The sequence below is a fragment of the Echinops telfairi genome, unplaced genomic scaffold (assembly GCF_000313985.2).
Source record: "Echinops telfairi isolate 266 unplaced genomic scaffold, ASM31398v2 ScPeMD7_3;HRSCAF=10, whole genome shotgun sequence".
Lineage (NCBI taxonomy): Eukaryota > Metazoa > Chordata > Mammalia > Afrosoricida > Tenrecidae > Echinops > Echinops telfairi.
Genome location: NW_022103899.1, coordinates 4,613,801 through 4,626,986, shown reverse-complemented (window position 1 = coordinate 4,626,986; position 13,186 = coordinate 4,613,801). Strand labels below are relative to the sequence as shown.

At 43.6% G+C, this 13,186-nt stretch overlaps 1 protein-coding gene across 2 annotated transcripts in view; it reads left to right on the top strand.

Annotated features, from left to right (window-relative positions):
- Positions 1 to 814: 814 nt before the first annotated feature.
- TTN (titin) overlaps positions 815 to 13,186 on the top strand; it is a 315,644-nt gene continuing 303,272 nt past the window's right edge. For both annotated transcript variants that reach the window (XM_045294579.1, XM_045294585.1), the window contains exons 1-7: positions 815 to 966; positions 3,309 to 3,412; positions 5,543 to 5,746; positions 7,165 to 7,452; positions 8,251 to 8,336; positions 8,427 to 8,671; positions 12,203 to 12,524. In XM_045294579.1, the coding sequence (XP_045150514.1) occupies positions 3,322 to 3,412; positions 5,543 to 5,746; positions 7,165 to 7,452; positions 8,251 to 8,336; positions 8,427 to 8,671; positions 12,203 to 12,524 (1,236 nt within the window). In that variant the 5' untranslated portion in view covers positions 815 to 966; positions 3,309 to 3,321. The remainder of the gene's footprint in view (positions 967 to 3,308; positions 3,413 to 5,542; positions 5,747 to 7,164; positions 7,453 to 8,250; positions 8,337 to 8,426; positions 8,672 to 12,202; positions 12,525 to 13,186) is intronic.

The following is a 13,186-nucleotide window of genomic DNA, read 5'->3' as shown; positions in this document are numbered from 1 at the left end:
ATAAGATTTGACTACTTGTTGAGAAGCAATGCATGCATATTTGTAAAGATTAATGTGAGACAAAAAGTGAAAGCTAACACAATTAAAATCACTGGACTACACAGGCTACATCTAAGCAGAGTTCAGATTTTGCCTGTCAACATTATTTCTTTGCAAGACTGTACAAATACTTAGTTCATTAGCAGAGTTTAACTCTTCCCAATGCGCAGAAAGATTCTTTAGAATGTAGATAGTACAAATGAGCTCTCTTCCATGCTAAAGTTTATAGCAATAAATTCTTGAAAGAAGATAAAGCCTGGCACATGAGATCAGCTCCCTCATTTGCTATCATGATTGACAGGTCCATTTGGTGGCTTTTGTGGGGGCAGGGAACCGGAGCGAGGCCCAAGTCATAAGGCAAAACTTATCAGGTTGGGGGTCTGGTTTTTGTGATTGTCCACAAGTGTTCTATAGTAGCCTGTCGTCTCCCCAGAGGGCATTTTCAGACTTTAACATTGGCAGTAAATGCTCTTCCCCAACAAATGCTCTCAACGCCGTGATTTGTTCAGTACAGTTCTCTTTCCTTGGTAAAGCCTCTTTGGGGGTGCTAAATTTAGCACTGCCAATCAGAAGAACAGGTGGTATGGGGCACTACCGAATAGGTCTGTCTCCCATCATGCTTTCCTACGGGAACCAATGGCCTGAGTCCCTGCCCCAAGGATGTGGGGCTGTCAGCAGATCTGGTGAATATAAGGGCAGGGCCAGACCCTGGCTCTTGAGCAGTCGTGCATTCCCGCCTCGCCTCGGGTGTAGGGATTGCATAGAAAAGCAAAACTACACAGTCCTGACTGTGTAGTTTTGTTTTTAGGTTGAGAGGCTCACCGATTCATGTCGAGATGGTCAACAAAACCAACTCTAGATAGGACGTCGTCTCAGAAGCAACCTTGGGCTTTGCCCCACCCTTTTTAGGCACTCCTGAGCTATCAGGTGAGCAGTCTCTTTGTTTGAAATGGTAGAGTTACGTTCTTGTTAAATCCCAGTCCCCGATGATCTTTGTGTGCTAAATGCCTTATAGAGGTTTGCTTGTGTGCCTCTTTGCTGCTGGGAAGATTCCATTATTTGAGTCTACTTGGTAAATGGTTTGAAAATGTGTGAACTCTTTTCTTTAAATTGTGTCATGCTTTAGCTTATCGGCACTGCTAATGATTCAAAATGCTTTCATGTACCTAGTATTCTAAAAGTGGTCAAGCAAAGGTCTGAAATGCTGATAGGAATGTTTGTCTTATTTTTCATAGACCCCTTTTGTCTGTAGAGAATGTTCAAGGTTATACCACTCAGTGATAAAGTGGGGCACACCAAGAATAGCTCTGATAAAATGCATGTGGTATCAGCTAAACCCTGATGACTTTTTAAGGGAATCAACTGGGGAGGTATCAGTTGCAGGACAGGGACAGAACACTTGCCTGCTGTCAATCAACACTGGAGAGTTTATTTTGGGAGCATGACATTTTAGATACATGCCACCAACCCTAATTAGACAAAGGCATCCGAAGAGCAACTGCTAAAGCAACAAAACTTACCTAGACCAGAAGAGTAACAGATTCATTTAGGCCAGTTCATTGCAGCATACATAGAAGTTGCAAATAGTGCTAGATAATATAACTGTTTTCTAAAATTCTCCAGATCTCATTATAAACTTTAATTCAACTCGCAATCTAATTATATGGCATGAGCTAAATGTTGGTCTAAAAAGGATAAGAACTATTTGTTTGAAGGACTTTTTACTTCTAAATACACTGATCTCCTGTCTTTATTGAATTAAATTATTAATGCAAAGTGCATTTCCAGGTATCATCCACGAGTGTGTAAAACAATACAGCTGTTTTAAGAAGATGCCATAACTTGAAAACAGGAAAACCCAGCACCCTCCCCCCACAGGGAAAAAAGATTTATACCAAAGACAATATACTAAAATAAGAAAAGTATTTTATAAACGTGTCATAAAAAATTGATAGATATTGTCTGAAAATGATAGGGGTTATTGTATATCATAGGGGTTGCCAGTAAACATTTGCTGTCTCGGAGAATGTTTCAGTAAATAGTTACTCTAAGGCACAGAATTGCTGCGAGGCTACTGACTGCTCTGGAACTTTTGATGAACACCGGGAATGAAGAAGTGATGGGCACTTGAGAATCGGCCTCTGTGGAGAAAGGGGTCGCAGGGACATTGGGCTATTTCTGCATCAGAAAGTTCTTCATTGGATCTCTCTGAAAATGATAGGCCAAGTACTTTCTTCCACTTAAGAAAAGGGTTTAGCTGCAAATTTTATATTCATTTTTGATGCTGACTAGTTTATGCTCTGAAAGTCCTTTGGCTTCCTCTCCAGGCTTCCATTATTCAGAGCTTACAGAGCATTCCCTCTGAAGACTGCGGCCAGGATGCTTCTGTCCAACTTACAATACAGTCTTGTCTGCCGACTTAAGTGTTTTCCAAATCTTGACTGCAACACCAGCAACATTTAGTGAGCAGTGATTGCGTGAAAAAAATGTTAATTCATAGAAGCACTCTAAGTGGTACACACACACAATATTGCATATTTGATAAGGCTTGATACATCTCTTCACGTAGCATAAAGAATAGGATAGTTCAAATCTTTCACTTTGGTAATTATTTTAAGTAAGCAGATGTCAATTGTATAAAATAAACGCATGAGGGAAAAATAATGATGTGAAGAAAAGGACTTCTAAAAATAGTCTGCCAACTGTTATACTGGGGCAGCGATTCATATGGCATTTGTCACAGCCACACCCTCAGAACCTTCCCGATGCGGAGCCCTGGTGGTGGAGAGGGGGACTAGGTGAGTGATTCCTAACCACCATGTCCGTGGGGCAAACCACCCACTGCTCCAAAAGAGAAAGAAAGCCCTGTTAACCGGCCCTTGTAAAGATTTTCAATCTCAGAACCCTCTGGAGCAGTTCTACCCTGTGCTGTGCTTTGATTTGACACAATAAAGGTCTTGTTTTTCCCTGTCTCCAAACCTCAACCTGATTCTCCTCCTTTGGTAAGACTAGAATGTTCCCTCTCTCACCCACTGGGGTACATCCCTTGCTTAGCTTGACTAAGTTGTTTTCCATTTCTTCATAAACCGACTCCCTCAAATGAGGCTTCAAAGCAAAGACCAACTGTTCAAAACTCAAGCCGCGAATCAGAAGACCCACCCAACTGTGCTTGGTGGAGCAGTTCATTTGAAGAAATGTGTTTCTTTGCCAACTCGTTCCAAAGCGGCCCCTGGGTGTGACACCCTAATGTCTTTTCTTTTACTTTTCAGAGTGCCTAAGAAGATGGCAACTCAAGCACCGACGTTTCAGCAGCCGTTACAAAGTGTTGTGGCACTGGAGGGTAGTGCCGCAACCTTTGAGGCTCACGTTAGTGGTAAGCTCACACCTCTGTGCTTTGAATGCTTCCGTCGTCTCCCTCATCCCCATAAGCGAAAATTGCAGGAGGATTTGCCCTGTTTTCCCTTCATAAACTTGCTCTCACTCCAAGGCAAGGTCATTTTAAGGGTTAAGCATCCATAGAGTACTGACAAATTCTGACAATATAATGGCTCACATGTTTTATTAATATCTATAATTCCACAAAGCAAAATAATTAGCATTGGATCAAAACTGTTGTCAGAATCCAAAGGCTAAATAGGACCAAATCTGACAATTCTGTACTTGTGTTCAGCTGCTGAGCAAGTCTGGAACTAAAAACCCAAGCTTGATCAGCAGACCCCAGGGTGGTTGAATAGGTAGCGTGGGCATTTCTAAGCCTCGGTTGCCCTATATGGGAAAAATGAGCATGTATCCAAATCTCTTTGGAGACTCATAAGGAGCTAATGCCTACTTATCTTACTATTTTATTTTCCATCTTTATTGAGTGGTTCTAGTGAATTGAAAGTCTTTCGAAATGTTTTTAAATTTCAGGTGGGGGGAAGTCACTCTGCTCTGTGTATTTAAGGAAACTATTGACCCTAGAATATTAATTTAGCAGTTCATCTGCTTCTTTATATCTCCCTTGTTTTACTTCTTAACTCATTTTAGGGGAGTTTCCAGAAAAGTAATGAAGTCAGAGAACCTGTCTTGTTATAAAATAGGGCATCTACAAACTAAGTTATAAATGATTTAAAATTTTCTAAATTAACCCTGTTATCTGTTGTCATGTAAGATTATAAGAATGAGTTGAAGATCACACTTGACCTTTAATTCACAGCACCTTGTCTCCATCCCATTTTTTAAATGTTAAGCTTTATACTAAGGATATAAAGTTTAAAAAATCCTTTACTGCTCTTGTTTTGTGTACAAACCTTACACATAACTGGGGTAATGCTTTATTTTGCCTTGCATAAATGTCACATAATCATTCTTCATGTTTCACTATCTATGTATATGAAAGACCAACTCAATTTTCTTCACGCCTGATAAGTTCATACTGCCTTCCAGATAACTCACTAATCTTTGATTGCTCCGTAACTTCAGTGGGACTTTTGCCTGAGTGGGAGTAATGGAATCTACTTTCCTCGTAGCTTTTAGTTCCTTCCAACGATGTGCTAATAAATTCTCAGAAAAACACCCGTGAAAATATTTGATATCCATAAATTGGTCAGATAAACTATTCCCTTGACCACTGTGAGAGAGGAGCTCAAATAAGGACAATACAATAAACTTCCTTTGGCTTATCTTCACCTCATCAGTTTGGGGAGCTGCTGCATCAGCGCGACAGATACAACATAAACCAGTCTTGGAACTTGCTTCACCCTTTCTGAGTGGAGGGAGTATTAATATACTTAAACCGTCAAAACACGTACATGCAGTTCTTAGCCCTACAATTTATGGAGGATGAAGAGGATCTGGCTTCTCTACGAGTCCCTCTAATTATGGACGTTGCTCTGCCAGATGAGGTTTGGCTTGGTCTCCACTATGAAAGAAAAACAAAAAGTGCCTCTGTAGGTGGTGCCATTTTTCCTAACGGCTCCACCTCTGAACGGAGAGTAAAGACAGAGGGGGAGGAGAGGAGCAGCTCTCCCATGCTCATCCTGCAGAACTCGTACACCTTGTTGATGCTTTTGCACCACCCTGGTTTTCCAAGAGGACAGGGTTTGATTCCATCACTTTCCTGGCACTTCATTTGATAAATCACTTTTGTGATTTTAATGAGGCCTGTTAAATTGCATCAGATAGAGCCCAAGGGCAAGAGGGTAAGAGGTGGACGTTCTAGTCCTCCCTTTGCCACTTGTTAGCTGAGTGACCTTGGAAAACTCCGTAAGCCTCTTTGGGCCTCAGTTTCTTTCCCCCCAACACTGAAGGGTTGGCCTCCACCTGAAACCACGAGGCTTCCTAATGGTCTGCCAGTTGACACTGACATCATGCAGCTGCCAATTTTGCATTTTCGTGAAAGGACGTGGCACATTGGACAGCTTTTACAGTTTACTGCAAGGTGGCGAACGTGAGGGGGCAGAGCAGAGAGACAATTTGGATTACCCCCGCTCCAAAATCAAGCTGAATTGTCTTTGTTTCCCAGGTTTCCCAGTTCCTGAGGTGAGCTGGTTTAGGGATGGCCAGGTGATTTCCACTTCCACGCTGCCCGGCGTGCAGATCTCCTTTAGCGATGGCCGCGCTAAACTGATGATCCCCGCCGTGACAAAAGCCAACAGTGGACGATTCTCCCTGAGAGCCACCAATGGATCTGGACAAGCGACTAGCACAGCTGAGCTTCTCGTAACAGGTAGGGCGGCCGAGGCCTGCAGCCCTCGTTCCCCCAGAGGCATCCCCAGCACATTAGAAGGGTTTCAAGGAACGGCGGCTGGGCACAGATAGAAGGAGCCTCGAACCCAGAGAAGGGCCTGCTTGAGGCTGACTTGACAGCAGTTGTTTACTTCGTGACACTGAATTCTTCCATTAAAATATAGTACCAATCTGTCCACCCCACCCACCCCCAGCAACATTGCTTTACTTTAAACTCGGTGAAACAATATCTTGCATGACCAAAAATGCTACATTAATTTACCCAATAAGCTATAACTCCAGCGATACTCAATTCTGGGGCTGCTAATTGACCTAAATAGAAGGCAAATCAGGTAATGTCAGATATGAACTTCAACAAGCATCTAGAAAATTTAGAAACAATACATACAGATGTAAGCATCTGCTCTTGTTTATTACTGTGAACCATGTCAATTAATCCTGTTCACGTTCATATTTATCTTGAAAAAATGCCTTTCAGCTAATTAACAGAAATAGCCCCTCTATAAACCACAAAATGCCATTATTGGGCCTGATATTTTAAAATGAAAATAAATACTTGGGTTGCTTGAATACTGGTCAAACTAGAAAAGATACAGGTTTTTAAAATTAAATTAAAATACAATTGTTATATAAATCTCAGGTGTGCCTATCCTGCTAGCCATTGAGATTCCTTTTAATGCAAGTTACTAAAGTATGAAAAGTTGCCTTATCATGTTAATATAGTATTAGCAGTATGACTGAGAGGAAGATTGTTTAGAAATGTTGTCACAAGAAACAAGGTGACTTAGAACTGTTAAGTAAAACAACAAAGCAAAATGAGCTATATGGTAGCAGAGTTGCCTTCTGAAACCTCCTAGCTCCATCCATCCTTGCTGCCATCCACTGCATGGATGGGGTTCAAGGACAGTCGACCCCAACCCCACACCAAACCCCAAACACAGCGGCCCTATATAAGGATTCCAAAGCTATCCTTCTTTACAAGAGCAGATCACCTCGATGTTCTCTTCCGCAGAGCGGCTGCTGGGTTTGGAGTCCCTACCTGGCAGTTAGCAACCCAACTTAGCCAACGGCACCACCAGGGTGCCTTAACGGCAGTCAAATTCACTGCCTTCCAGTCAATTCTGACTCATAGTGACCCTGTAGGATAGAATGTGGGTTTTCAAGAATGTAAATCTTTATGGGAACAGAAAAGCTCATCTTCCTGCCACGGAGGAGCTGGTGGTTTTGAACTGCTGACTTTCGCAGCCTAACAAACCAGGCACTCCGCCACCAGGGCTTTCCATTAGCAAGTGGCTGCCAGGTTTGGAATAAGAGTTAGGGTTGTTTAAATATACGTGTGAGAACGTCCTGTCTCACGTTCCTGATTGTCTCCCCCGCCCGCCCCCCACCCCCTTGCAGCAGAAACAGCACCACCGAACTTTGTTCAACGACTGCAGAGCATGACTGTGAGACAGGGAGGCCAAGTGCGGCTCCAAGTCAGAGTGACGGGAATCCCTACACCTGTGGTGAAGTTCTACCGGGACGGAGCTGAAATCCAGAGCTCCCTTGATTTTCAAATTTCACAAGAAGGCGACCTCTACAGCTTACTGATTGCAGAAGCATATCCTGAAGACTCGGGAACCTATTCAGTAAATGCCACCAACAGTGTTGGAAGAGCTACTTCGACTGCTGAATTGCTGGTTCAAGGTACGGGCTGTGGCTGAGGATCAGGAGGGAAGAATGAGGACAGATTTGAGACGAAGTGAGATGGAGTGGGATTCCCCAGGCTCCCCTCGGAAATGCAGGGCATGCCTGGAGCTGAAATCAGAGTGGCTGCTGTGTAAGGGGGTGGGGTGCGGAGGAGGGGGGCTGTTAGTCTCAGATTCCAGACAGGAGCTTGATTTAGGACTCAATCTGTAGCTAGTAATCCCATGTGTTTCAAGGAAGTGATCAGCATTTTCAATTATTGGCAAATCATGACATTTTTAAAGTCTCTAAGTAAATCCTCATGTAGTAATGGATATTTTCTATTTTTTAAAATCTCACTTGATTCATAATCCAAAGGTGTCTGCATTTTCCTCCATTGGGACACCCGGAGAGTCTCACTGACGTTGCAGTCAGATCCTTGAAAAGCAGTCGGTATGACCTTACGCTGAGTGAAATTAGCTACTCATAACAGGACGGTTGCATGAGACCACTGTTAGACTGGAGGGTAAAACATGCTAAAGACTTTTGTACCAAAGGAAACAAGCAGACATTAGAGACTGCCCACAGCTGCAGGGCTACAGGGCTAGAATGTTGAGGATGTTAACTTGGGTAACACTGAGGAGGTCGTCCCTAAAAGGGAAAAGAAAAATCAAGAAGGCAGTGAAGAGTAAAGACGTTTGAATTGTTGAATACGAAATCGATGGTCCAAAACGTCACCGCCCCTACCTAAAGGACAATGTAAAGAAAGAAAGAAGCATCATCGTTGTGACCCCCCTGCCTGTCTTTGCCTTCTTCCAGGGGAAGAAGCTGTACCCGCTAAAAAGACCAAGACGATTGTTTCCACTGCTCAGGTCTCAGAAACGAGACAAACCCGAATCGAAAAGGTACTTTGCAAAGCTGCGGGGTGTCACGCTGTTCAGATCGCTGCGACCCCGGCTCTTCATCACACTGACTTTGTTTTCTGTCTTTTGCAGAAGTTTGAAGCCCACTTTGATGCCAGATCAATCGCCACAGTCGAGATGGTCGTAGATGGAGCCACTGGGCAGCAGTTGCCACATAAGACACCTCCCAGGATACCGCCGAAGCCTAAATCAAGATCGCCAACACCACCGTCCGTTGCTGCCAAGGCACAACTGGCCCGCCAGCAGTCCCCATCGCCGATAAGACACTCCCCGTCACCGGTCAGACACGTGCGGGCTCCGACCCCATCTCCGGTCAGGTAAAGCCTCGTTTTGAATTGGGTTCTACTCCGTGAGAAGAGACGTAAAAGGAAGCAATTTAAAGTGTGACCACAAAGTTCATGGGTCTGGTTTTCCAAATCCTTCCTCAGAGCACGCATAGGAGCCCCCGGGTGCCACCAACAGTTAAATGTTCTATTACGAGCCCAAACATTGGTGCTTTGAACCCCCCTGGCGACTGTTTGGCAGTTAGGCCTGTGATCTGCTCTGAGAGGGTCATCTATCACCTTGAGACCCTACAGAGCAGTTCTACTCGGAATGCACCCAATAGCAACTGACCACCACAACAGAGACACTCTGCTCAGTCTGAATTCTTGCTTTGATACCATTTAAGAAATATCTCCCTTCAATGAAGAAACAGAGGCACAAACAAACAACCTTTTGCCGTTCGGTGTCCTGCTATTCATCTGGAAGAAAATAACTAACTATAAACCTCTACCTCATATTATTTACAAAATAAATCCCAGCTTAATTAAGGATCTATATTTAAAAATAAAACTCTAAAAGATGAGGAGAACATTTAGGAAAGCTTTTGTGGGAGAGCACTTATAAAGACTGATTTGCAGTTTTAACGGCATGAGACGTTTTCTAGGTATGACAGAAGCAGGGTCGTTGCTAGATTAAGCATGATGGTTGAGGCAAATTTCTGAAAGTTGCTCTTTCCTCAAGATACTCTATTGCCTCTGCTAGAAAAGTAGTCTAAAAGCAATGTGTGAACAATACCGTCTAGAATTGTGCAGTATACATCCTATATGTCTGTGCATGTTAATTCTGAGCAAGACTGCATAAACAGGCAAAATACAAACAGTAAATCTGATGAAAAATACAATACTTAGGACAGAGAACTAACATACGAAAGGTATAAAAAGAGTGTACAAATTAATTTTCTAAAGAAAAAGAACCAGTAACACATAAAAAACCAAATAGACCAAAGATAACAAACATTGCACAGAAAAGAGAAAGTAAATGGCCAATTAATATATGAAATAATAAGCTATACTTTGCCATCTTTTTTATTTGAGCCACTTAAAAAGTAAAAATATTGGCAAACACCCGTATGAAACCTTGAACAAAAATCTGTTCTAAAATCGAGTCTAGTTATCAAATAAAAAGTGTTCAATCTCCAGCTAGCATCAAGTTTGCACACCATGAAATCATAACACAGGCCAAATGCAATTTCTGGGGGAGAAAATGGTCTCGGCATTTTTGACAATCCACATCTAAGGGTCATTTATAATTGCGGTGCTCTCCCGGTCCTGGGGAACACTTTGGCCATCTTAACAGTTCTGAGTGTTCATTAATAAAAACCCGAATTGCAAATTTTAAAAAATCTTTCTAAAACCTTAAGACATAAAATGCCAATATGGGGGTGGGGGTGGATTTTCCAAAATAGACCACTTCCTATAATGTCTCTTAGTTTAAGTTCTTTTTGTTGTAAAGGCCGGCAAACCTATGTCGTTAAATAAGACACATTCTATCTAGCTGTGGCCAGGTGATTTTTTATATATATTAAGAGCCAGAAATAAGCACTTTCCTATAATGACTCAAATTACATTGATTTTCACAGTTATGGGCTTGCCTGAGACCTGTGGCTAATCACTGATGCCATACTAACCATGTCTTCAACTCCTTTTGAATCAAGCCCACTCTACTAGGTGCAAGGGCTCAATAGTTTAAGCATTTGGCTGCCAACCAAAATGTTCGGTGTTTGAACCCACTAGCCACTCGGCTGGAAAAAGATGTGCCAATCTGTTTCTGTAGAGACTGACCACCTGATAGCCCTATGGGGCAGTTCCCTTGTGTCCCTCATAGTCATTATTGGTTGGAGCCTCTCAGTGGGTTTGGTTTGGGTCTTAGTAGCTACAGCAAGAGCAACAAGACATGGGTTGAAACATGGAAGTGCAAGGCGCTTCATCTTTTCCCGTTGGTGTTGAATAATACACCCTCCATTTTTCTAAATGGGTCCTCATTAGATTTCTCAGGCAGTCATTTTCAAGAGAGAAGTATGCTTCTCAACATATTCCATCAGTATGATTTCCACTTCGTTTATAAAATACAAATTGGTTTTTCCAACACACACACACACACACACACACACACACACAACTCAAGAAAATGAGTCAACATTTCTTCATGAAACTGGTTAATGTTGTAATGAACTGTAAATTTGTTCTGCAATTTAAAGCAAATATAAACTGTACCTTCAGCCTTAATTAGAATACTTGCTTTATTTAAGATCTGTATAAGCTAAATGTTCCATTTAAGTGCCAGAATACATTTATAAACATCTCTTATGTGCAGTGTTGGTTTAATGCAGTGGTAAGACAACATTGCCACCTAGAGGGAGAACTTTAATAAATCTTATTAAGAATTACATTTCATTAAGAGGCATTTTATCTTAGATGTGTGGAACCAAGCCCCAAAATTATTGCTATACATCAGAAGCATCCCTTTTGGATATAAATGGGAAGAATTCATACTGCTTCTAAAACTGCTGCTATTACACATTGTTGGCGGCCGTTCAGTTGATTCTAACTTAGGGCGGCCTCACGCGTGACAGAGTAGACTGTCCTGTACGGTGTTTGGCTGTAGATCTGCAGGCCTTTTCATCAGGGGTGTAGCTTGGGTGAGCCGGCAGTCGAGCACATTGTCAATTGCTCTACCTTTGATCTTTATGTGGACTTTAGACACTTGTACAAGCAAACTTAATGAGAAATTATTTGGGGACAAGTGGCTGTTATCAATTTGACAAAAACTCTAGAATCTTTGGTTTCGCATTAGCCCGTTTGAAACTCTAAGGATATTTAAAAGAAGTCTAGCACACAATGTAATGAGCATGGGACTGAAGAAAGTCAGGATACATTTGAAAGACTGGTTGGCAGACTAGAGCAGCACTTTCCAACACGCATTGCCCAGCTCGTCCTCAGAAAGGTTCTGCAGAAAGACTTGCAAGAAAAGCCCGCCTCCTGACCTGGGGATTCATAGGCACACTGGCCTGTGGAGAGCTGTAGAAAACCCTCATGGAAAAGTAAATAATGAACAAGCAACGTGACTTCTTTCGTGTGTTGCACAGTGTGTTGGTGACAGAGCCCTAGCTTTATGAAACTTCCATTTGAAGTTGGCATGTTCTAGAATTAAGAAGACTGAGAACCTTAACCCTGTGATCGCTGGCTCATCCGGGGCCTCCTTTCTTTTCACGATATTTTCAAGGAAGTATCTTCGGCTGACTTCGAAGGGGGGGGGTGTGTGGGGTGTGTGTGTGTGTGTGTGTGTGTGTGTGTGTGTGTGTGTAGAGAGGGAGAGAGAGAGCGGTGCGGCAAAGACACAAAATGATATTAGGTTGTGACTTGTGAATATATGGAGTCAAGTCTCATTCTTTCTCAGGGTCACAATGAGTTAGTTCAATCAACCTCCTTTCATGACTTAGCCTCTGAGTCGGTTAATGAGGCACAAATCGTAAATATTGTAAAACTCTTCTTGGCATTTGTGACCACTGCCATGTGATCCTGCAGGTCCGTGTCCCCAGCTGGGAGGATCTCCACATCCCCCATCAGATCGGTGAAGTCTCCATTACTCACCCGTAAATCTCAGACGCCCACCCTGGGCCCAGAAGTGCCTCCTCCCTGGAAGGCAGAGGGCTACGTGGCCACCGCGGAAGCGGAGATGAGAGAGACAACGATGACGGGCTCTATGCAGATCCAGACCGAAGAGCGATGGGAAGGGCGATACGGGCTCCGGGAGCAAGTGACCGTCAGTGGGGCTGCCGGCGCTGCTGCCAGCGTGTCGGCCAGTGCCACCTTCGCAGCCGGGGCTCTGGCGACTGGTGCCAAGGAGGTACAGTCGGACATTCTATTTCTCCTTATTTACGTTCTGGTTCTGCAACTGAAATCCTGTCAAGAAACTCGGCCTGGAGAGGTCAGAGGGGAGAGGTACACACATAAAATTAGGCCAGGTCAGCTGAAAACATTGTCAGGGTGATATGGACCCTCTCTCTCTGTCAGGTCTCCATAAGAGATAGGTTTCAATGATGCATAACGTCGGCCTCTTGGCAATGAGAGATGCTTACGGATATGCCTATTTTACTCTGGGTAGCAAGCTTTCGTAGTTCCCATGAGGCATGTCATTTTTAAAAATGTAATGGGAGGCAAGCCGGGGCAGCACATTGGCTCTGTGCAGGTGAAGCGGCCCCAAGGCTAGGACTGAGGCCCGAGGCTCTGGCACAGCAGCCACTGAACAAGCTTTGCTGTGGCCAGCGGCGCCAGTTTGTCTTCATGCGCCATGTGCTGTGACCCAGACGGCAATCTGACTCATGAGGTCTGAGAGGAGACAAAGGTCCCCAAGGAAGGGCGGCAGTGGGCCCTCTGATCCTCCAAGAAGTGTGAGCCTAGGGAGTGGCGGGCCCCAGTGCCCTGCCTCAGAAGGAAAGCTCCCCGGCTCCAGGTGGGGCTTCTCCTGAGGAACTCCAGCTAGGGCACAACCCAGAAGACACGCCCTTG